We start from the raw sequence: 24,952 nt of genomic DNA, 5'->3' as shown, positions 1-24,952 counted from the left end.
AAAAATCCACGTTTGACAGTCTTGAAAAATATTGAAATAAACATTTAAAAAAATCCACGTTTGACAGTCTTGAAAAATATTGAAATAAACATTTAAAAAAATCCACGTTTGACCGCCTTGAAAAATATTGAAATAAACATTTAAAAAAATCCACGTTTGACAGTCTTGAAAAATATTGAAATAAACATTTAAAAAAATCCACGTTTGACAGTCTTGAAAAATGTTGAAATAAATATTTAAAAAATCCACGTTTAACAGTCCTGAAAAATGTTGAAATAAATATTTAAAAAATCTACGTTTGACAGTCTTGAAAAATATTGCAATAAATATTTAAAAAATCCACGTTTGACAGTCTTGAAAAATATTGAAATAAATATTTAAAAAATCCAATTTTGACAGTCTTGAGAAATATTGAAATAAATATTTAAAAAATCCATGTTTGATAGTCTTGAAAAATATTGAAATAAATATTTAAAAAATCGACGTTTGATAGTTGAAAAATATTGAAATAAATATTTAAAAAATCCACGTTTGATATTTGAAAAATATTGAAATAAATATTTAAAAAATCCACTTTTGACAGTCTTGAGAAATATTGAAATAAATATTTAAAAAATCCATGTTTGACAGTCTTGAAAAATATTGAAATAAATATTTAAAAAATCCACGTTTGATAGTTGAAAAATATTGAAATAAATATTTAAAAAATCCACGTTTAAAATAAATATTTAAAAAATCCACGATTAAATTAAAATAAATATTAAACAAATCCACGTTTGACAGTCTTGAAAAATATTGAAATAAATATTTAAAAAAATCCACGTTTAAAATAAATATTTAAAAAATCCACGATTAAATTAAAATAAATATTAAACAAATCCACGTTTGACAGTCTTGAAAAAGATTGAAATAATTATTTAAACAAATCCACGTTCGACAGTCTTGAAAAATATTGAAATAAATATTTAAACAAATCCACGTTTGACAGTCTTGAAAAATATTGAAATAAATATTTAAACAAATCCACGTTTGACAGTCTTGAAAAATATTGAAATAAATATTTAAACAAATCCACGTTTGACAGTCTTGAAAAATATTGAAATAAATATTTAAAAAATCCACGTTTGAAAGTTGAAAAAATATTTAAAAATCCACTTTTGATAGTTGAAAAATATTTAAAAAATCCACGTTTGATAGTTGAAAAATATTTAAAAAATCCACGCTTGATAGTTGAAAACTATTTAAAAACTTCATGTTTTATAATTGAAAAATTTTTAAAAAATCCACGTTTGATTGTTGAAAATTTTTTAAAAAATTCACCTTTGAAAGTTGACAAAATATTTAAAAAAATCCATGTTTGATAGTTGAAAAATAATTAAAAATCCATGTTTGATAGTTGAAAAATAATTAAAAATCCATGTTTGATAGTTGAAAAATAATTAAAAATCCATGTTTGATAGTTGAAAAATATTTAAAAAACCCCGTTTGATAGTTGAAAAATATTTAAAAAATCCACGTTGGATAGTTTGAAAAATATTTAAAAAATCCACGTTTGATAGTTGAAAAATATTTAAAAAATCCACGTTTAATAGTTGAAAAATATTTAAAAAATCCACGTTTTACAGTTGAAAAATATTTAAAAAATCCACGTTTGATAGTTGAAAAATATTTAAAAAATCCACGTTTGATAGTTGAAAAATATTTAAAAAATCCACGATAAATAGTTGAAAAATATTTAAATCCCAAGTTTGATAGTTGAAAAATATTTAAAAAATCCACGTTTGATAGTTGAAAAATATTTAAAACAATCCACGTTTGATAGTTGAAAAATATTTAAAAAATCCACGTTTGATAGTTGAAAAATATTTAAAAAATCCACGTTTGATAGTTGAAAAATATTTAAAAAATCCACGTTTGATAGTTGAAAAATATTTAAAACAATCCACGTTTGATAGTTGAAAAATATTTAAAAAATCCACGTTTGATAGTTGAAAAATATTTAAAAAATCCACGTTTAATAGTTGAAAAATATTTAAAAAATCCACGTTTTAGAAAAATATTTAAAAAATCCCCGTTTGATAGTTGAAAAATATTTAAAAAATCCACGATAAATAGTTGAAAAATATTTTAAAAATCCACGTTAAATAGTTGAAAAATATTTAAAAAATCCACGTTTGACAGTTGAAAAATATTTAAAAATCCACGTTTGATAGTTGAAAAATATTAAAAAAAAACACGTTTGATAGTTGAAAAATATTTAAAAAATCCACGTTTGATAGTTAAAAAATATTTAAAAAGTCCACGTTTGATAGTTGGAAAATATTTTAAAAATCCACGTTTGATAGTTAAAAACTATTTTCAAAAATCCACGTTTAAAAAATATTTAAAAACGTTTGAAAAAAATATTCAAAAATCTTGAAGAAATGTTTTCAAAAATCCACGTTTGAAAAAATATTTTCAAAAATACACGTTTGAAAAAATATTTAAAAAAAACGCTGTTAAAAAATATTTTCAGAAATCCACATTTAAAAAATATTTTAAAAAATTCACGTTTGACAAAATATTTTCAAAATGTCAAGGTTTGCAAAAATATTTTCAAAAACCCTCTTCTGAAAAAAATATTTTTAAAATTCCATCGTTTTGAAAAAATGCCTTTAAAAAATCCACGTTTGAAAAAATATTTTCAAAAAAAAAAATAATTAAAAATCATATCAAAAAAATATTTTTTCAAAAAAAAAATCTACTTTAAAAAAATATTTTCAAAAATCCAATCCAAATCAACGTAAATTTTTTAATCCACGTTAGGCAAAATATTTTTTTAAGGTTTTATCGTTTTGAAAAAACCGAGGTTCGATAGTCTTGAACAATATTGAAAAAATCCATGTTTAATAATCGTGAAAAATATTGAAAAAAAAAATCCGTATTTAATAGTCATGAAAAATATTGAAAAAATATTTTTAAAATTCACGTTTGATGATAGTCATGAAAAAATATTTAAAAATTCAAATATGGAAAAAAATTATAAAATCCACGTTTGATAGTCATGAAAATATTTAAAATTAAAATATTTTAAAAGTCTTCAAAAATATTGAGCATTAACTCGATGCTTTAAGAGTTCGGATTTCACTAGGAAAATCATCATTTCAAAAACTGAAATGACTATTGATAATTCCCTTCGTCTGTAGGCTGTAGAGAGTAATGATGATGTAAAGCCAATGGAGGAATACTTCAGACTTAAAGCAATCATTGAGCAAAATATTTAAAAAAAGTCTTGACAGTATTGAAAAATGTTAAAAAAATACATATTTTGAGAAATGCTAAACAAATTACGTTTGATAGTCTTGAAAAATATTAAAAAAGTATTTTTAAAAAATCCAACAAAATCTTGAAAAAGAACTTCTAAAAGCTCCACTTATGGTGGTCATTAAAAAATATTTTTAAAAATGTCTTTCTGATGGTCCTTGAAAAATTTAAAAAAAAAACTTTAGTGGCTTGAAAAAAATGGAAAAACTCTCACAGTCTTTTACACAAAATTCTTTAAAATTCTATCATAAAGCCACTGTTCATCTCAATAACCCTTACTACCACAACCACATACATACGTTAAGCTACACATGTAAATGCCCAACTACATATGTATGTATACCAACCGGTATGCTCATCACATCGTCCTTTTAATTTTCATATCTTTCGGTGTGTGTCCCTTTTTTCCAAACAACTTGGTTTGATTGCTGGAATTAATTTTAAGAAGGAAATTGGTAGCGCCATTGCCAAGTACTTCTGGTCTGGTAGTTGATGACATTATGGAAAGCTGGCTGGCAGGGTTAAACATGGACATTCTTTTTCTTTAGTTTTCCAAAAAAAAAAAAAGAGAAATGAGGTACGGAATTTCATGTACGCTCTTTTGTATGAAACTCTATTAATGAATAAGAAGCACAACAAGAACAACTTTTTTGGACTCTACAACAAAGTTTTTCCTTCAAGTATTTTTCTTTGTATAACAGGAACAGGAACAAGAAAACAACGCACCACCAAAATCACTTGATATTTTGCGACAAAGCGGCAAGGATATTCAAGTAAAAGTTGTAGCTTTGAAAAATTGATGAACATTTATTTTAACAAAAAAAGAAGAAGAAGGAAAAAACTCACAAACGCTCTCGCACACACACCCATCCACCACTTATGATAAGAACAAAAAATTAATTAAAAATACTTAAAATATTTCTTGAGCGCAAAGTTTTACCAACTACAGCAGTTTACTGGTGAATATCTGGCTAACTGTTAGTCCTTTGCCCAAGAAGTGGCAGACACACACACTTACACACTTTAAGCTTGCTCAGTTGATTTTTACTTCATGTTGTTTGTGTGTTCATTTATTTACTTGCAGGCACTCAAGCTTTAGTACGTCCAGGCAGTCCACAAAGTTCCATTTCAACCGATGATCGCATCTCGTTAGCAGCACCAATATGCAAAGCAAAAGCACTAGTCGATAGCATGGCAAATCCTTACGATAAGGATGCACTTAAATTTAAGGTGAGTAGTATCAAAAATCAAAGACCGTAGAGCAGCGTATCAAACGCCGCCAATGACACAGCAAAAATTGTTCAACAAAGAACAACAAAAAAGAAGCAATGACGTAAAGCAAGCAAACACGGTCATCATAGAAAAATGATCCACCTGGCCGGGTGGTTGACTGGCTGGCTCGATGGCTCGAAGGATATGCAGCAGCTCAACACTCCATTGAATCCAATGGATAATGATGAATGGTTGTGCCTTTCAAAAACTTAATGGCAAATGTTCCGGTAGATTTTGCTTTAAACATCTTTTCTTTACATTATGATGACACAAACATAAATTGTCCTTTTTGGCTTGGCTTTGGAGGAGCACCTTCAACCTTCTCCTCCGTTGCCGCTTTCCCTATACTTTACAGCATTTGACTTATTTGTGACACTTAAATCATTCTTGTCATCGTTGTTGTTTTTTGTTGCTTTTATTTTGCCATAAATAATTTGTCTTTTCTTTTTCTCTTTGTTTTTCTTCTCCTTTACAGAAAGGTGACATAATAGAAGTGCTTTCAATGAACGCCTCTGGCATATGGAAGGGTCGTTGCCATGGTCGTGTGGGTCATTTTAAGTTTATCAATGTCGAAGTGTTACCAGATCAACGTTTGAAACATTCACACAGTAAAACCCTAACTGGCCTGGCTGGCAAAAGCATAAGTGCTGCCATGGGTATTGGCGGAAGACATTTAACCAATGTCAATGGACCCCATTCGGTGGAGGATTTATTAATGCGCATCGGTTTAAAGGAATACACTTCGGTGTTTGTTTTAAATGGGTAAGTGAAATTTTGTGACAACTAGAAGAAAACAATTTTTTGGAGTGAGATTAAAAATGCAATTAAGTAATAAATGGGGAGGGAATTATACAAGAGGTCTTCTAAGGTATATAGACAGACTCAAGAGGACTTCTGTTCCATACAATAGGTCTCAAAAGGTCTTCTGTTGCATATAGAAGACCTCAAAATGTGTTCTGGTGTGTATAGAAGACCTCGAGAGGTCTTCTGATGTCTACAGAAGGCCTCAAGAAGTATACATAAGGCCTCAGGAGGACTTTTGTGGTATATAGAAGGCCTCAAGAGGTCCTCTGTTCTGTATAGAAGCCCCAAGATGTCCTCTGTTCTGTACAGAAGGCCCCAAGAAGTCTTATGTTGTGTATATAATGTTTCAAGAGGTTTTCTATTGTGTATAGAAGGCCTCAAGAGATTTTTTTTGTGTATAGAATTCCTCAAAAAATCGTCTGTTGTTTATATAAGTCTTCAATAGGTCTTCTGTTATGTGTAGAAAACATCAACACGACTTCTGTTGTTTACAGAGGTTCTCAAGAGGTCTTCTTTTTTGTGTATAAGGCCTCAAGAGGTCCTCTGCCGTGTATAGAAGGCTTCAAGAGGACTTCTGTTGTATATAGAAGGTCTCAAGAGGACTTCTGTTCTATATAGAAGTCCTCAAGATGATTTCTGTTCTATATAGAAGGCCTCAAGAGGACTTCTGTTCTATAGAGAAGGCCTCAAGAGGACTTCTGTTGTGTATAGAAGGCTTCTAGAGGTCCTCTGTTGTATATAGAAGACCTCAAGAGGTCTTGTGTGGTATACTAAGGGCATCAAGAGGTCTTATATTGTCTATAGAAGGCTTTAAGAAGTCTTCTGTTGTGTATAAAAGGCCTCAAGAGGTCTTCGGTTGTACATAGAAGGCTTCAAGAGGTCCTCTTTTGTATATAGAAGACCTCAAGAGGTCTCCTGTTGTTTACTGAAGGCCTCAAGAGGTCTTCTGCTGTTCATAGTAAGACTCAACATGTCATCTGTTGTATATAGAAGGCCTCAAGAGGTCTTCCGTTGAATACAGAAGGCCTCAAAGGGTTATGTTCAATGTGGAAGGCCTTAAGAGGACTTCTGTTCTATATAGAAGGTCTCAAGAGGTCTTCTGTTGTGTATAGATGGCTTATAGAGGTCCTCTGTTGTATATAGAAGACCTCAAGAGGTCTTCTGTGGTGTAGTAAGGGCCTCAAGAGGTCTTATGTTGTCTAAAGAAGGCTTTAAGAAGTCTTCTGTTGTGAATATAAAACCTCAAGAGGTCTTCGGTTGTACATAGAAGGCTTCAAGAGGTCCTCTTTTGTATATAGAAGACCTCAAGAGGTCTTCTGTTGTGTACTGAAGGCCGCAAGAGGTCTTCTGTAGGGTATAGAAGGCCTCAAGAGGTCTTCGGTTGTACATAGAAGGCTTCAAGAGGTCCTCTTTTGTATATAGAAGACCTCAAGAGGTCTTCTGTTGTTTACTGAAGGCCTCAAGAGGTCTTCTGTTGAATACAGAAGGCCTCAAAGGGTTATGTTGCATGTAGAAGGCCTTAAGAGGACTTCTGTTCTATATAGAAGGTCTCAAGAGGTCTTCTGTTGTGTATAGAAGGCTTATAGAGGTCTTCTGTTGTATATAGAAGACCTAAAGAGGTTCTCTGTGGTGAAGTAAGGGCCTAAAGAGGTATTATGTTGTTTATAGAAGGCTTTAAGAAGTCTTCTGTTGTGAATATAAGGCCTCAAGAGGTCTTCGGTTGTACATAGAAGGCTTCAAGAGGTCCTCTTTTGTATATAGAAGACCTCAAGAGGTCTTCTGTTGTGTACTGAAGGCCTCAAGAGGTCTTCTGTTGTGTATAGAAGGCCTCAAGAGGTCTTCTGTTGTGTATAGAAGGCCTCAAGAGGTCTTCTGCTGTTTATAGTAAGACTCAACATGTCATCTGTTGTATATAGAAGGCCTCAAGAGGTCTTCTGTTAAATACAGAAGGCCTCCAAGGGTTATGTTGCAATGTAGAAGGCCTCAAGAGGACTTCTGTTCTATATAGAAGGTCTCAAGTGGTCTTCTGTTGTGTATAGAAGACTTCTAGAGGTCCTCTGTTGTATATAGAAGACCTAAAGAGGTTCTCTGTGGTGTACTAAGGGCCTCAAGAGGTCTTATGTTGTCTATAGAAGACCACAAGCGGTCTTCTGTTGTGTATAGGTCTTCTGCTATTTACAGTAAGACTCAACATGCCATGTGTTGTATATAGAAGGCCTCAAGAGGTCTTCTGTTGAATATAGAAGGCTTCAAGAGGTCCTCTTTTGTATATAGCAGACTTCAAGAGGGCTTCTGTTGTGTGCTGAAGGCCTCAAGAAGGTCTCACGAGGTCCTCTGCTGTTTATAGTAAGACTCAACATGTCATCTGTTGTATATAGAAGGCCTCAAGAGGTCTTCTATTGAATACAGAAGGCCTCAAAGGGTTATGTTGCATGTAGAAGGCCTCAAGAGCACTTCTGTTCTATATAGAAGGTCTCAAGAGGTCTTCTGTTGTGTATAGAAGGCTTCTAGAGGTCCTCTATTTTATATAGAAGACCTTAAGAGGTCTTATGTTGTCTATAGAAGGCTTTAAGAAGTCTTCTGTTGTGAATATAAGGCCTCACGAGGTCTTCTGTTGAATATAGAAGGCTTCAAGATGTCCTCTTTTGTATATAGAAGGCCTCAAGAGGTCTTCTGCTGTTTATAGTAAGACTCAACATGTCATCTGTTGTATATAGAAGGCCTCAAAGGGTTATGTTGCATGTAGAAGGCCTCAAGAGGACTTCTGTTCTATATAGAAGGTCTCAAGAGGTCTTCTGTTGTGTATAGAAGGCTTCTAGTGGTCCTCTGTTGTCTTAAGAGGTCTTCTGTGGTGTACTAACGGCCTCTAGAAGTCTTATGTTGTCTATAGAAGGCTTTAAGAAGTCTTCTGTTGTGAATATAAGGCCTCAAGAGGTCTTCGGTTGTGCATAGAAGGCTTCAAGAGGTCCTCTTTTGTATATAGAAGACTTCAAGAGGTCTTCTGTTGTGTATAGAAGGCCTCAAGAGGTCTTCTGCTGTTTATAGTAAGACTCAACATGGCATATGTTGTATATGGAAGGCCTCAGAGGTCTTCTGTTGAATACAGAAGGCCTCAAAGGGTTTTGTTGCATGTAGAAGGCCTCAAGGGGTCTTCTGTTGTGTATAGAAGACCTCAAAAGGTCTTCTGTTGCATATAGGGGTCTTTTGTTGTGTATAGAAGGCCTCAATAGGTCTTCCGTTGTGTATAGAAGGTCTCAAGATGTCTTCGATTGCGTATAGAAGCTCTTAAGGGGTCTTGTTTGTTCATAGAATACCATAAGTGAACTTATGTCTTCTATAAAAGTCTTGCTTTTAGTCTATAGAAGACATCATGAGGTCTCCCATCTACAGAAAACTTCAAGAACACGTTTTTTCGCCGACAAATAAATTGTTGGCTAAAATATCCGGCGCACCTTTTCGGATCTGTCACTTCCATAGCGATGGACAAGACAGAACCGCGATCATCTTTTTTCCAGGCTTAGAAGGTGGCTTTACGTTACGTGGCCCACTGTTCCAATTGGACCGGTTCCAATGTTGCAGAGCTCTAGATTATCAATCTACCCCATTCGCTTGTGCTCTTCGACTAACCCATTGACTTCCATTGGCAGTTCTCCGTACCTGAGGCCACAACAATTCGTACCACTTCGCCCCTTAATTTAAAATATACTTAATTTGACTGCAAATAGTAAATCATTTATTTTCCCTTTTCTTTCAGCTACGAAGACCTGGAACTGTTCAAGGAACTTGAACCTGCAGATTTGGATTATTTGGGTATTATTAATCCAGATCATCGAACAAAGCTACTGACCGCTGTGCAGCTATTGCATGATATGGATTGTGGTAAGTTGATAAGGATTCAGGGGTGATAAAGTAGATATATCAAAAGAATTTTCGAATATAAATGTTTTAAAACTACATGAGTGGTAGAATATTTAATTTAAGAATATGAATTTACTAAGAATTTATTTTCTTCAATTAATTTAGCCATAAAATTTTACTGTTTTTAATAAACCTTCGTAAATTCAGGGCTAACGTTGAACAAATTACAAAAATCAAAGCATACTTTTAGGCTTTATATGAATGGGCGTTTTCACATCTCTATTTACATTCGAGTTCGCATTAATCTAACATATTCTTGTTAAAACGTTAACTAATCTTCCTTTCTTCCCCGCTTTACAGCTTCCAATTTCCCCCAAACAGGCTCTGATGTGGATATTGCCGGCTCCAGTTCGGAAAATGATGAAGCTCGCCTAAATAACATCAATAAAAAACATGGTGCCTCACCATTTGGTCGCCGCCACTTCCCTCGTGACTCTGGCTGCTATGAAGGTTCACCGGTACCCACCTCCCAAACACCAACACAAACATTGGCCTCAACCGATGACTCTAATAGTCTAGATGATGTTGTTTCTAAGTGTTCCAGTGAAATTATGAAACGTGTTGAAAGTGCCAAACGTGTTAAAGATAATCCCTTCCGTACCAACACTGCACTACCCCCAAGGGTGGGTAAAAAATCCATACTGGGTGGTAATAGTTTAATGTCCGATGATACACTAATACGGGGTGGTGGCCTCAGTGAAAAGTCCAGTGATTCGGGTGTTAGCAGCAGTTCATTGTCTTCGGGTCCCATGAAGAATAGCACTTAACATTTACCCACCATACTCGCCCATGAACTGCTATTAGGCATGCCAATGTCGAGCAGTGGCGAGACTCTGTGCGGTGCCATATCGCCCACCACCTCGGTGGCATCGGTTGGTATACCTCCCGGTAATGCTACCAACATTTATCTAAGATCTTTGGCCACCGATGAGAATACCTGTAGTACCCTACCCCATATGCCGTGCTCGAGTTCATCGTCCTCGTCTTCAGCTCAACAATCCAATGCCTCCTCCTCGTCATCTTCCTCCGCCACCGGTTTACCACCCACCAATATTCAGTTAAATCGTAATTTGGTTATGCTGAGAAATCATTTGCGTAAAAACACCAGCAACAGCAGCAGTAGCAATAATGCAGCACAACAAGGCAGTGGTTACACAGCCAACAACAATAGTGCATCGAATGACCACAATTTGGTAAGCAGTGCTAGCAAAGATACCCTAACGGGGGCTAACGAACAATAGCCCCTTTGCCGTTTCTTTAATTTTTTACAATTATTTTCATCATTTGCCGTTTTGAAGAATAGCCGAGATCTGTCACGCAGCTCTTCATTGCAGGAACTTTTGTATTCCTAAAAAGCAAAAGCAGTGAAGCGCGAGGGTCGGACAATGCTTCAAAGCATTTGTAATGTGTATAAATGATTTTCCGTGTATTATTTTGTTAGTATGTATTATTTTATTAATATTGTTTTATGATAAGTTTATTGTTTAAGCGTTTTTTTAATTTGTTCAGGCTGCTATGTAAAAGAGGAAGGGAAGGTGTTGTGGATATGAATGCAGCTGATGGGCTTTTTTAGTTTTATGGACAAAAGTTTAACATTTGTGAGGAAAATATACAAAAATGTCTAAAAAATGTCTGAGACTCTAGGCATCCCCTTGCTACCTTGTTTGGGTCCAGATATTATTACTTTTGAGTACTTGGGTACTCGATTTGATAATGGGGGTTATCATGAATGAAATTTCCCCGTGAGTTTTGTCTTTCCGCCTTTGCAACTTAAGGGAGAAAGTGGAAAATTCACGGGGAATTGCCGTTCATGATAACCCCCAATATTTGTTTAAAAAAAATAAATAAAAAATAAAAAATATTCAAAAATAAAAATAATAGAAATGATAAAAATAAAAAAAATAAAAATGATAACAAATAAAGTAATCAAAATAATAGAAAATAAAATAATAAAAAAATAAAAATAATACTTTTAAAAACAATAAAAATATAAAAATGATAACAAATAAAGCAATAAAATAATAGAAAATAAAAAATAAAAATAATAATTATAAAAACAATAAAAATATAAAAATAAATAAATAAAAAATAAAAAGTATAAAAATAAATAAATAAAAAAATAAAAAATATTCAAAAATCAAAATAATAGAAATGATAAAAATATAAAAAAATAAAAATGATAACAAATAAAGCAATAAAAATAATAGAAAATAAAATAATAAAAAAAAAAATAATAAATATGATAAAAAATATGATAAAAAATAATAAAAATAAAAAATAGTAAAAATCATAAATATAATAAAAATAATAAATAATAAAAATATTAAAAATAATAAAAACAATTAAAATAATAAAAATTATAAAAATAAATAATAGTAATAATGATAAAAAATAAAGTAATAAAAACAATAAAATGATAAAAAATAATAAAAATAATAAAACTAATAAAGATAATAAAAATAATAAATATCATAAATATTATAAAAAATAATGAAAACAAAAAATAATAAAAATAATAAAATAATAGTAGTACTTGGGTATTCGATTTGATAATATTTATTTAAAAAAATAAGTAAATAAATAACAAGTAATAAATAGACTGCGGAATCCTATGCAAATGCATATATGGTTAGGATGGTCGTAGAGAAAATCTGATTAGACAGAAACTCGTTTTATTACAAAATAAAACGAATTATGCCCAGAAATTTTTGCATATTTTGCATATTCTGCATATCGTGCATATTTTGACATATTTGTACATATCTGCATAAAATAAGCATATGCAAAACCATATGCAAAAATATATTCAAGGATTTGTGGTCTAAATATCCCACCGAAATGGCTGAAATTTGGTATTAAGTCTTCGTTAGGGGTATGCAAATTTACAACTGAAATCTGTCCGCATAGGTCCACGTCTTCACATAGCCCCCATAGAACGGTACCTACCGATATTCGGTATTTTGAAAGTTGTAGCTTCAATATCCCACCGAAATGACTGAAAATTGGTATTTAGTCTTCGTTGGGGGTATAAAACACTCCACCTGAAATTTGTCGGCATAGGTCCACGTCTTCATATAGCCCCCATAGAACGGTACCTCCCAAATTCCGGAATTTTGAAGGTTGTGGCCTCAATATTCCACCGAAATGACTGAAATTTGGTATTTAGTTTTCGTTGTGGGTAAAAAACTTCCCACCTGAAATTTCTAGGCATAGGTTCACGCCTTCATATAGCCCCCATAGAACGGTACCTCCGGATTTCTGGTATTTTGAAGGTTGTGGCCTCAATATTCCTCCGAAATGCCTGAAATTTGGTATTAAGTCTTCCTTGGAGGTATAAAACTTTCCACCTGAAATTTGTCGGTATAGGTCCACGTTTTCATATAGCCCCCATAGAGTGGTACCTCCCGATTTTCCGTATTTTGAAGGTTGTGGCCTCAACATCCCACCGAAATGACTGAAATTTGGCATTTTGTCTTCACTGTGGGAATAAAACTTTCCACCTGAAATTTGTCGGTATAGGTTCACGTCTTCATATAGCCCCCATAGAACGGTACCTACCGATATTCGGTATTTTGTAGGTTGTGCCCTCAATATCCCTCCGAAATGGCTGAAATTTGGTATTAAGTCTTCGATGTGGGTATAAAACTTTCCACCTGAAATTTGTCGGTATAGGTCCTCGTCTTCATATAGCCCCCATAGAACGGTACCTCCCGATTTTCGGTATTTTGAAGGTTGTGGCCTCAATATCCCTCCGAAATGGCTAAAATTTGGTATTAGGTCTTCCCTGGGGGTAAAAAACTTTCCACCTAAAATTTGTCAGTTTGGGTGCAGGCCTTCATATAGCCCCCATAGACCGATACCTCCCGATTTTCGGTATTTTGAAGGTTGTTGCTGTGGTTATACATTTCTCTATTTTATTGACTTGTCTGAAGAGAATTTTAAACAGAAAAATTGTACACACAAACATTTTTGTACCTATTATTGAAATATTTGTTGCATAAGAAAATATGTAAAATGCATAAATTTTGCATATGCAAAAATTTATGCATTTTGCATAATTTTGCATATGTCATATGTTTCGATTGCAATGTAATTAGAAGCCAAAAATATGCCCAGTCTCAAAATTTGACATGAATCGGACCAAAAATAGGGGTTGCATAAAATTCCGCTGTCTAGTAATAAATAATAAAAATATTCCAAAATAAACATAATGGAAATGATAACAAATAAAAATTTTAACAAGGAAAGCAATAAAAATAATAGAAATAATACAATAAAAAAAATAAAAAATAATAATTATAAAAACAATAAAAACGATATAAAATAAAAAATAATAAAAAACATAAATATAATAAAAATATTAAAAATAAATAATTATAATGATAAAAATAATAAAAATGATAAAAAATTATAAAAATAATAAAACTAATAAAGATAATAGAAATGATAAAAATAATAAAGATTATACAAATAAGAAATATCATAAATATTATAAAAATAATGAAAATAAAAAATAATAGAATAATAAATAGTACGTACTTGGGTATTCGATTTGATATTTATTTAAAAAAAATAGTAAATAAATATAAAAATAATAAAAAAAATAAAAATAATAACAAATAAAATAATAACAAGTAAGAAAAGCGTTAAGTTCGGTCGGGCCGAACTTTTTATACCCTCCACCACAAATTTCAGCCATTTCGGTGGATTAATGTGGCCACAACTTTCAAAATACCGAAATTCGGAAGGTACCGTTCTATGGGGGCTATATGATGGCGTGGACCTATACCTACAAATTTCTGGGGGAAAGTTTTATACGCCTAAAAAAGACTAAATACCAAATTTCAGCCATCTCGGTGTGATAATTAGGCTAAAACGTTCAAAATATCGAAAATCGGGAGATATTGTATTATGGGGGCTATATCAACACGTGGACCTATATAAACATTTTATGGTAGAAATGTTTCTTAGCCTCTGGAAACACAAAATACAAAGTTACAACGGATTCTTTGGTCAAATGGGTCTAATACATTCAAAATATATTAAAATGACGCGTACTTTATAAGGGGCCTTATGTGGGGGCTATACCAAAACGTGGACCAATATAACCCAACTTTGGTAGGAATGTTTTCTGGCCTCTGAAGACACAAAATACCAAATTACAACCAATTCTGTGGTCAAATGGGTCTAATAAATTCAAAATATATTAAAATGACGCGTACTTTATATGGGGCCTTATATGGGGGCTATACCAAAACGTGGACCTATATAACCCAACTTTGGTAGGAATATTTTTTGGCCTCTGGAGACACAAAGTACCAAATTACAACCAATTCGGTGGTAAAATGGGCCAAATATCTTAAAAATTCCTTAAAACGACGACGCGTCACGCGTCATTTTGTATGGGGGCTATACGAAAGCGTGGACCTACATAGCCCGCTTTCAATACCAAAAGTCCTACGTAAATATAACATGTTTTCCCAAAATGTCATCAACCTACGTCAATCCGTTCGAACGCTAGAGTGATTTCCACAGACGGACAGACGGACAGACGGACGGACATGGCTATATCGATGTAGAATTGCACGCTGATCAAGAATATATATACTTTGTGGGGTCTACAATGATTATTTCGAGTAGTTACAAACGTAGTGACAAACTTAATATACCCCCATCCTATGGTGGAGGGTATAAAAATAATGAAAATGATAAAAATAAAAAATAAAATAATTAAAATGATAAAAATAAAAAAATAATAAAAATCTATATACATATAATAAAAATGATAAAAATTTTTAAAAAATAATTAAAATATTAAAAATAATAAAAATATAAAAATAATAAATAAATAATAAAAATAATAGCAGTAAAAATGATAAAAATGAAGAAAAATAATAAAAATAATGAAAATAATAAATACTAAGAAAATAAGTAAATAAAGTGATAAAAATATTAAAATAACAAAAATAATAATTATAAAAAAATAAAAGTAATAAAACAATAAAAATAGTAAAAAATAATATAATAACAAATAAAATAATACAAATAATAAAAATAAAATAATAAAAATTATAAAAATAAAAAAAATAATAAAAAATTAAAATGATAAAAATAAAAAAATAATAAAAAATAAAAAATAATTAAAATCAATACATATACAATAAAAATGATAAAAATATTAAAAATAATACAAATTATAAAGATAATAAAAATATAAAAATATTAAATAAATAATAAAAATAATAGCAGTAAAAATGATAAAAATAATAAAAATGAAGAAAAATAATAAAAATAATGAAAATAATAAAAACTATGAAAATAAGTAAATAAAATGATAAAAATATTAAAATAACAAAAATAATAATTATAAAAAATAAAAGTAATAAAACAATAAAAATAGTAAAAAATAATATAACAACAAATAAAATAATAAAAATAAAAATAAAAGAATAAAATAAAAAAAATATAAAAATAAAAAAATTAAAATGATAAAAATAAAAAAATAGTAAAAATCAATATACATATAATAAAAATGATAACAATACAAATATTAAAAATAATTAAAATATTAAAAAAATACAAATAATAAAAATAATAAATAAATAATAAAAATAATAGCAGTAAGAACGATATAAATAATAAAAATGAAGAAATATAATAAAAATAATGAAAATAATAAAAACTATGAAAATAAGTAAATAAAATGATAAAAATATTAAAATAACAAAAATAATAATCATAAAAAATAAAAGTAATAAAACAATAAAAATAGTAAAAAAATAATATAATATCAAATAAAAAATAAAAATTATAAAACTAAAAATAAAAAATAAAATAAAATAAAAAAAATTATAAAAATAATAAAAAAAAAATTGAAATGATAAAAATAAAAATAATTAAAATATTAAAAATAATACAAATTATAAAAATAATAAATAAGTAATAAAAATAATAGCAGTAAAAATTATAAAAATTAAGAAAAATAATAAAAATAATGAAAATAAGTAAATAATAAATATTTTTATCATTTTATTTACTTATCTTCATAGTTGTTATTATTTTTATTATTTTTCTTCATTTTTATTATTTTTATCATTTTTACTGCTATTATTTTTATTATTTATTTATTATTTTTATAATTTGTATTATTTTTAATTTTTTAATATTTTTATTTTTATCATTTTAATTTTTATTTTTTTATTATTTTTATCATTTTTTTATTTTATTTTTTATTTTTTTAACAAAAATAATAATTATAAAAAAATAAAACAATAAAAATAGTAAAAATAATATAAATTATAAATAATTAATAATCAATTATAAATTAATAATATTTCTACTATATCGGTTCACTCCTTCAGGTTCCTCTCCCACAAAAGTTAAAAAAAATTGTAATAAGTGCAGTTTAAGGACTGATCGAGAATCGTCCTAGAATTTTTACCGAAGGTAGTCATTGTGGTCTTGATTGCAAAAATATCATTATTTTCGTGTGCAAGTTTATACTTCCAGAGATAGTGACCGAAAAGCTCTCAAAGATTCTACGGCCCAATGGACAAAATTTGAACTTTTGTAACAAAAATTTACAAACAAATTCTAAATTACCATTTGAGGGGGGACCAGGCCACCCTACACAGACCCTTGGCTACCTCTCGGTGGTGTCCACATTTTTTATTGATTTTGAAAATATTTCAAAACAATCATAACTAGAACATAATTGAAAGCTCATCTGCGATTATCACATAACCTTACTTTCAGTAAATAGCAGTACATATGTATTATGTTATGTATCAATTTATTTTATCTATAAGTTATTAATAAATATTATGTGTATTTTTAATTTGTTTATAAGTAAAACAATGCTGTGATTCTTTAAATAGAAACAAAAAGAAAAATTAAACTTTTTTGTATAATCATAGTTTATGCGGTTTTTTGGTTATAAATGTATAGTGTAAAATTTAAAAAAAAAAACATGAAAAACAAATCTAAAAGGAAAAAACGTAAAACACCAATCAACCAATAAAAACAATACACAATAGCAAGATTTTTTTAAACGAAATTATTTTTAATGCAAAATAATAATAAAAGCGAAAACAAACAAAAAAATATTTTATATGTGTTATACGTTATTATACGTTCTCAGGTGATGGCATTTATGTGTAAAGAAGCAATAAAAGCAACAAATAAACAAAAAAAAAAAACAAGAAAGCATATTAAACCAAGTTTACAAAAAACCAGAACACAACACCCCACTTTTATAACAAAAACAAACAAAAAACAATGTTAAACAAAGCCAAGTAATATCCTAGCCGATCCTATCCCACCACCATAAGCTTTCAACATGTTTTCAATTTTTTCGGTTGGATGTATGTATGTACTTTTTGTAAATATGTAACATTTTTTAGTTCTCTAGTTAAAGTTCAGTGATAAACAACATAACCACAGCACGTCCAATATAACAGTTTTTTGTTTCTTTTATCATTATTTTGTTGTTGTTTTATAAATTATTTTCTTTTTGAAAAAACAAACGTATGAAAAAAACACGAAAAGATGAAACGAAAACAATAATTTGTTTTCCGGTTTTGCTTACATCAATTAAATATGACAACCTTTTAGAGTTTTTTTTAGGTTAGAGTTCTGTTTTATGGGAAAAAAATAAATGAAGAATTACAGGGCAGGCCAAAATGTTTGAAAGGGTAATTAAATATTATTAGCAAACTTAGGACTTAGAACCAGTGCTAAGTGAAAGCGATTTTGGGCATTCTCAGATAAAGACCTAATAAAACGTCTGAGAATCGAACTCGGTCATACCGAGTACAAGGAGAGTGTGTTGCATTACGGTACCAACCAACAGCTTTTTACCACTGTTACCAATTTATCTGTCAAATAGTGCGATCATTTTCTTTTTGCGCCTAAAAGTATTCTACAATACGACGTAATTCTTATTTTTAGGTAATTTAGTTGGCAATACTGGTAAATGGGTATAAATAACGCCATCTGTTGAATCATATGATCTCTGATGATAAACACAAAATTACCGCCGAGGTTCTACTGTGGGAAAATACGAGTTCTTTAACAGTGGAACCCTAATAAAACGAAACCTTTTTCCAAATACTATTTTTGGATGTGTAACTTAAAATTGTCGACTTTAAAAACATATTAAGTTGGTGGATAGAAATTTAAGGGGCCGATTATGGATAGCAACCCAACTCCAGTTGCGTTTCCCACAGCATATTTAGTAATAGAATTTTCTATTTCCGCATTAAAATTATACTTTTTTACAATTAAACTAATAGCTGAAGGTTCAAAACACTGATCATGATTGAATTTGACAAAACTTTCCGTCTTTTTACTCATTTTAATTGGATGATTTTCTACAGTTGAGTTGCTATCCAAAATCGACCCCTAATAGACAAATTTGTGAGATAAGGACAAAATTATATATCACCAAAACTTTTTATTATTCCTTTTACTCCCACTGGACCATAGGGCGCTAACAATATCCGTTTTCCATCACACTCGGTTTGGAGCTATATATCTAAGTTGATCCCAAGTCAATCCGATGGATCTCATTTCGACTTCTGTGGAACATCTCCAGGTTTTCTTTGATCTTCCAAACCTTCCTCCTTCTTGGCTGAACGGATTCCAGCGTAGAGCTTGTTTTGCTATTTTATTGTCATCACGGCGTAGAACATGTCAAATGCATTGCCATTTACGTTTTCGGATCCCACATCCATCTGATTTGCTTGGCGTAAGAGCCCTGCGTTCGTTATTACACGCGGCCAAAATATACGTAGAATCCGGCGAAGGCAGTGATTAATAAAAACTTGTAGTCGTTGTAACGCCGTTGGTGACTTTCCCTGTGGTACATCTATACAGCAAGACAGATTTGACATTGGATTCGAATATACGGAGCTTTGTTCGTAGGCTTAGGCTGTTGTTTTGCCAAATCGGTGCCAGCATTCCAAATGCTGCTTTAGCTTTACTAATCTTTGCTTCTACATCTACTTCTGTGCCACCATCCGGGTCCACCCAAGCTTCCCAAATAACAGAATTGGTCTACTGAGGCAAAGCTTTGACCTCCTGCGTGTAACTGTTGTTCATTGTTGATCTTAATACTCATGTATTTGGTTTTTGCTGAATTTATCTGTAGGCCAGTGCCTCTCAGATTATCTTGGAGGTTTGTGATGGATTGATCACCAAGACTTAAATCTCTAAAAAATCATGCGGTGATTAACTAAAATAGTTGGTGGATACGTTAACTATCGAGATGAAGCGTCCAACTTTGCACATCGTAATATCCCTCCCAAATATAAACCAAGTTCAAAGGTGGGGTACGTAGGATAACTTCTCCAAAAATGTATTCGCTTAGGTGCATTTTAAGAGCTCTTCTCGGATTAGTTTGTAATTTTTACCAAAGGTAGCCCTTGTTATCCTGATGAAAACGGTATATTTTTTTGTGGGAAAGTTCAGGCTTCCTAACATAATGGCCCGAAAGCTCTAAAAATACTAAAATCGCTGGTTAGGTATCGACAGGAGTAATCGATATTAGTCCAAGTTTTCTCTAAAACTTAAAACATGTTCGAAAATGAACTATGTTAAATAACTCCTCAGAGTATCTCCCACAAATTTGTTGAAGTTCGTTTTGAAATGTTCCCTGAATGTAGTCCTTGAAGTTCTATTTACGAGGAACCTGATTATCCAATTTTGTTCTATTGGCAAGTACACGAATCCCGCCATAATGGTCGGAAAGCTTTAAAAAATCAAACGTTAATCACCTAAAAAGGATTGTGGGCACATAGATCAGGGAATCCAATTCTTTCCAAAGTCACTGCTTACGGCCTTGGTGAACTCCCTGTTTCACTCTACGGGTCTCGGACTTCTTATTACTGAATTCTACAAACGACTAACGTCCACATATAAAGCTGATTGTGTAACGTTTCAAACTCGGCTGGAGGGAAGTCTTCTCTATATCCACGAACAGCTTGGCATGGTTGACGGTATCGAAAGCCTTCTGTGCTGTGCATTTTCGGAATCCATACTAATGCTGAGGCACTGGGAAACTGCTTCCCATCATGGAGAGAAGTATTGCTTCTAGAATCTTTGCTACTGGCGACAAGGGGGATATCGGCCTTTATGTTTCACTTCTGCTGGCGTTCTTGTCTGGATTCAGTGGCAGGAAGCCCTGCCAACTTTCCAGGCGTCTGGTACAATATGGGTAGTAGGAATAGTTATGTCGACTTTCGATTAATCGACTTTTTGCAGTCAAAAGTCAGTGAATTTTACTCTCTCAGGCAAGAAAAATTGCAGAAAGTTATCGAACAACATTTCACAAAAACTTGCAAGAATGTCAGCTGTTTCCGAAAATGTATGAAATTTGTTTTTGTTTCTTTTGATATTTTAAACCAAACGGAACAAAAACATAAATTTTAAAATTGCAGTTTACTTATTTAATGCTTTAATCCCATCCACAACGCTTTAGATAGAATCTAAAAAATGTGCAATTGTTAAATTTTCTTGGTCATAAATGTTAACATTTCGAGTTGTTTACATTGAACAGGTGATTAAAAGTCAGCTGATCAGACTTGCAAATTTTTGCGGGACAAATTTTCCCAGCAAAAATTTGCAACTTCTCAGTCACAAAACTCTCCATAAATCCCTCCAAACTCGCTCTGTTTTGCTGAATAATTTTGTTAACGAACATCATTCAGTAAAAATTTGTACGAATTTTTACAAATTTTTGGGTCATGGTACAGACCTAGTCTAAATATCGTAGTCGACTTTTGTCTGGAGGGGAAAATCGCATAATCGATTATCTTATGATCGATTTTCGAGTTTGCCCATAGATTGTTGACTTGGCCGTTATACACTTTTTACAGTTTTAAAGTAAGTTCGGAAATCGACGAAATGTCGATTATAATCGATTTTTTGCGGTTATGTAAAAGTCGATAGTAGAGTTGTATAGTTCATGAACGAACTAGTTCAATTGAACGATTCATTGAAAAGAGCGTATGAACTAGATCAGTCGATATAGTTCATTATAGTTCAATAGTTCACTGAACTATAATCAATCGGTGACCGTACGATCAACGGACGATTCACTATCTAGTTCAACATGTCGTTCACAAATACATAAAGTGACGGCGTTGTCTATGTTAAGGGATGCCTTCGTAATGTGATCAGTTTGTTTATGTTTTGGATCAAGGTACATGGAATAGCTGTCCGAAAATGAAGATTTCTACAAAAACATAGAGACATAACATATTAAAATATGTCGAATCGATTACCTAATGAATCTGCCTTTTTGGATGGAAAAAAGGGAAAACATAAAAAGAAATACACACGCACAAAACTTTTTCTAAAATTAATTAATTAATTATTTTTTTTTCTAAAATTAATTAATCTTTCTTTAAGAATGCAATAAAACTATGTAAATGTAAAATTTTTGTTAAGGAGTAGTTAAATTATATTATTCTTTTGTTTGTTTGTATTTGGTGTATGTATGCGTTTTCATCAAACGACCGATTAAGAGCCGGTGAACGATTTTTATCCGAATGATTGAACTGGACAGTGAACTATGAACTAGATACTGACCTAGTTCATATTAAAGAGCTGAGCTATTGAACTAGATCTTTCAAATGAACTAGATTTTACAACTCTAGTCGATAGTTGAGTTTTAAGACAACTGAAATAATTTGTAGACCAAAATCGAAAAATCGATTATTGCTTTCTATTACCTATCCCTAATGGGTACTCAACCCCGGGTTTATCCAGTTGCTTCAGCATTACCATTGAGATTCCGTGTGGGTCCAACGCTTTGGATGATTTCGCGTTACAGGTGACGTCGTAACACACTCCTCTTCGCCTTATCACCCTCGGGAGCTTTATAAACTGCCAGTTAAAATAACAAGCGCACCACCGTTGTCCATAATCCTGTAGCATTGCTTCAGGTGGGCGAACCACTTTTTATACCCTACACCACTATGTGGGGAGGGTATTATAAGTTGGTTTTGCCCAAAAAGTTTGTAACGCATCGAAATAACGGTCGTAGACCCATACTTATATATACCAAAATGAATGTCTCGACGAGTTGAGTCGATCTGGCTATGTGTGTCCGTCCGTCCGTCCGTCTGTCCGTCTGTCCATCTAAACCTTGTAATCACGCTACAGGTCGCAATTTTGATCAGATCGTCACGAAATTTTGCAAGTTGATGGGGGTCCCGGAGGGGAAGAAGCCTATTGATTTTGGTGAAGGTCGGATAATATTTAAGGGTCGGAAAGGGCAAAAAACTTAGGTGGATAAAAAGACAACGTTTTTTTCCAAAGCGAATATCTCAGCTTCTATATGGGGTATACCAAAAGCTGAAAATTAAAGTAGAAAATGTCACCTTTCTAATCCTGTAAAGTAGGTGCTCGTAGGTGATCAAACAACGAAGATATCACAATAGTAGCAAATAAAACACCAATTTTCATTTTTGCGATTTTAATTATATTGATGAATATCACAGCTTAAGTTGTAAACTTTCCAAAAGCAAAGCCTGACTATGAAAGTAGAAGATCCCGTCTTTACAATGATGCAAACTAGGTGGCATAGGTAACCAAATGACGGAGATATCGCAATAGTCGTTAATACATCCCATTTATCCATTTTTTTTTGGAAATCACGCTAAAGGTCGCAATTTTTATCGGATCGTCACGAAATTTTGGGGGTTAATGGGGGTCCCACTGATGAAGAAGCCTACTGATTTTAATGATGGTCGGATAATATTCAGGGGTCGGAATGGGCAAAAACTTATTTGGAGAAAAGTCAACGTTTTATTTCAAAGCCAATATCTCTGTTTTTTTAAGAGGTATATGAAAAGCAAAACCTGGCAAGGAAAGTAGAAAATATCACCTTTATAACGATGTATAGTAGGCTGTCGTAGGTGGTCAAACAACAGAGATATCGCAATAGTCGGTAATGCACCCCATTTTCCGATTTTTTTGTAATCAAGCTACAGGTCGCAATTTTGATCGGATCGTCACGAAATTTTGGTTGCTTATGGGGGTCCCAGAGAGAAAGAGGCATATTATTTTTGATGGTAGTCGGATTATATTCCCTAAAAGAAATGTTTACCAGTGAAACGCTTATACACAGGGGTAGTGGTGTAGGGTATCACATGGTCGGCCCCATCCCGACTATAGCCTTTGCTCACTTGTTTCACTTATATTCGCCTACTAGCCTGTTGACATCAGGAGGAAGTTCTCTAACTCTTGGATCGTCAGGGTTCGTACGACGAAGCTCATCACGCTCATTTGAAAGTCCCATTGCCTCTGCTGGGAAATTTGGTGTGATTTCGGCTATTCGACCAGCAGATATGTTGCTAGCGGCTGCCGCAGTGATGAAGTCCCGAAAAATTCTCTCACCCAACCGAGGATCTGAGCGAAAGGGCAGCTCTCTGAAGCGGTTAATGTAAATTCCCTGAATTCTTGCCCATCAGCTTTCCACAGTTAAGAAAAGAACGTCGGTCAAAGCTTATGAAGTCGGGTGGTCTGTTTACGGAGACGATGATCGGTAGATGGTCTGAGCCAAGGGAAATAAAGGGTTGCCAGGACACGTCATTTATCAGACCGTTTGTCACAATGGTGATGTCTGGCGAGCTGTGGCAATCTTCTCTTATCCTCGTAGGAGCATCTTCATTCACCATGCAAAATGTGGAGCTATCAATTTGATGGGTAAATTCTCTGAATCCTTGCCAATCAGCTTTCCATGCTTCAGAAAATTACGTCGGTCAGAGGTTGTGAAGTCGAATGGTTTGCTTACGGAGACGATGATCGGAATATGTCTGAGCCAAGGGAAATAACTGGTTGCCAGGACACGTCATTTATCAGACCGGGTGTCACAATGGTGATGTCTGGCGAGCTGTGTAAATTTTCTCTTATCCTCGTAGGATCATCTTCATTCACCATGCAAAATGTGGAGCTATCAATTTGATTGGTAAATTCTCTAAATCCTTGCCAATCAGCTTTCCATGGTTCAGAAAAGTACGCCGGTCAGAGGTTATGAAGTCGGGTGGTCTGTTTACGGAAACGATGATCGGAATATTGTCTAAGTCAAGGAAAATAACTCTTTGCCAGGACATGTCATCTATTGGACCGTTTGTCACAATGGTGATGTCTGGCGAGCTGTGGCAATCTCCTCTTATTCTTCACCGTGCAAAATGAGGTCATTCATTGCCTAGGATGGAATACCAAAGCTCAAGATGAGCATTGAAGTCCCCTAGCACCAGCCGATTGTTGCCCTTCAGAAGCGAACTAATGGCGGACATATAACGCAAAGCAAGCTATTCAAGTAGCATTGTGATAAAGACCACCAAACTTGGACATATTGGTCGACGGTGCCCTGACTGCATGATTAAGTCGTCCACGCAACCCTTAGCTTTTTGCGATAAGATCAAAAGTAGGGATAAGGTTCTTAAGTCGCAGGCCGGCGTCGGGGTGCTGAATGAAAATCTTGTTGACTTCTTGCAAAAGAAATAGGCCGGTCTGTGATAAGCTATGTAGCGCCCGCGTGGTATGCAAGCGTTAGCGCTAGGCAGTGGAAGAATATTCAAACCTGTCAGAATGCCGTCCTGAGGACTGCAAAAACCGGTACATCAGCACAACAAGATGTTTTCGA

At 32.6% G+C, this 24,952-nt stretch overlaps 1 protein-coding gene across 1 annotated transcript in view; it reads left to right on the top strand.

The window, feature by feature from the left end:
* The window catches only part of SKIP (Shal K[+] channel interacting protein), a 427,069-nt gene extending 416,292 nt beyond the window's left edge, over positions 1-10,777 (top strand). The window contains exons 16-19 of the mRNA XM_073961480.1: positions 4,388-4,533; positions 5,051-5,337; positions 9,134-9,258; positions 9,598-10,777. Coding sequence (XP_073817581.1) covers positions 4,388-4,533; positions 5,051-5,337; positions 9,134-9,258; positions 9,598-10,064 — 1,025 coding nt within the window. The 3' untranslated portion in view covers positions 10,065-10,777. The remainder of the gene's footprint in view (positions 1-4,387; positions 4,534-5,050; positions 5,338-9,133; positions 9,259-9,597) is intronic.
* Positions 10,778-24,952: the final 14,175 nt, after the last annotated feature.

Source organism: Musca autumnalis, unplaced genomic scaffold (genome assembly GCF_047663935.1).
Source record: "Musca autumnalis isolate F117 unplaced genomic scaffold, ASM4766393v1 scaffold_1, whole genome shotgun sequence".
NCBI classification, from domain to species: Eukaryota; Metazoa; Arthropoda; class Insecta; order Diptera; family Muscidae; genus Musca; species Musca autumnalis.
Note: the sequence above shows the minus strand (reverse complement) of the source record. Positions and strands in the feature narration are given on the sequence as shown.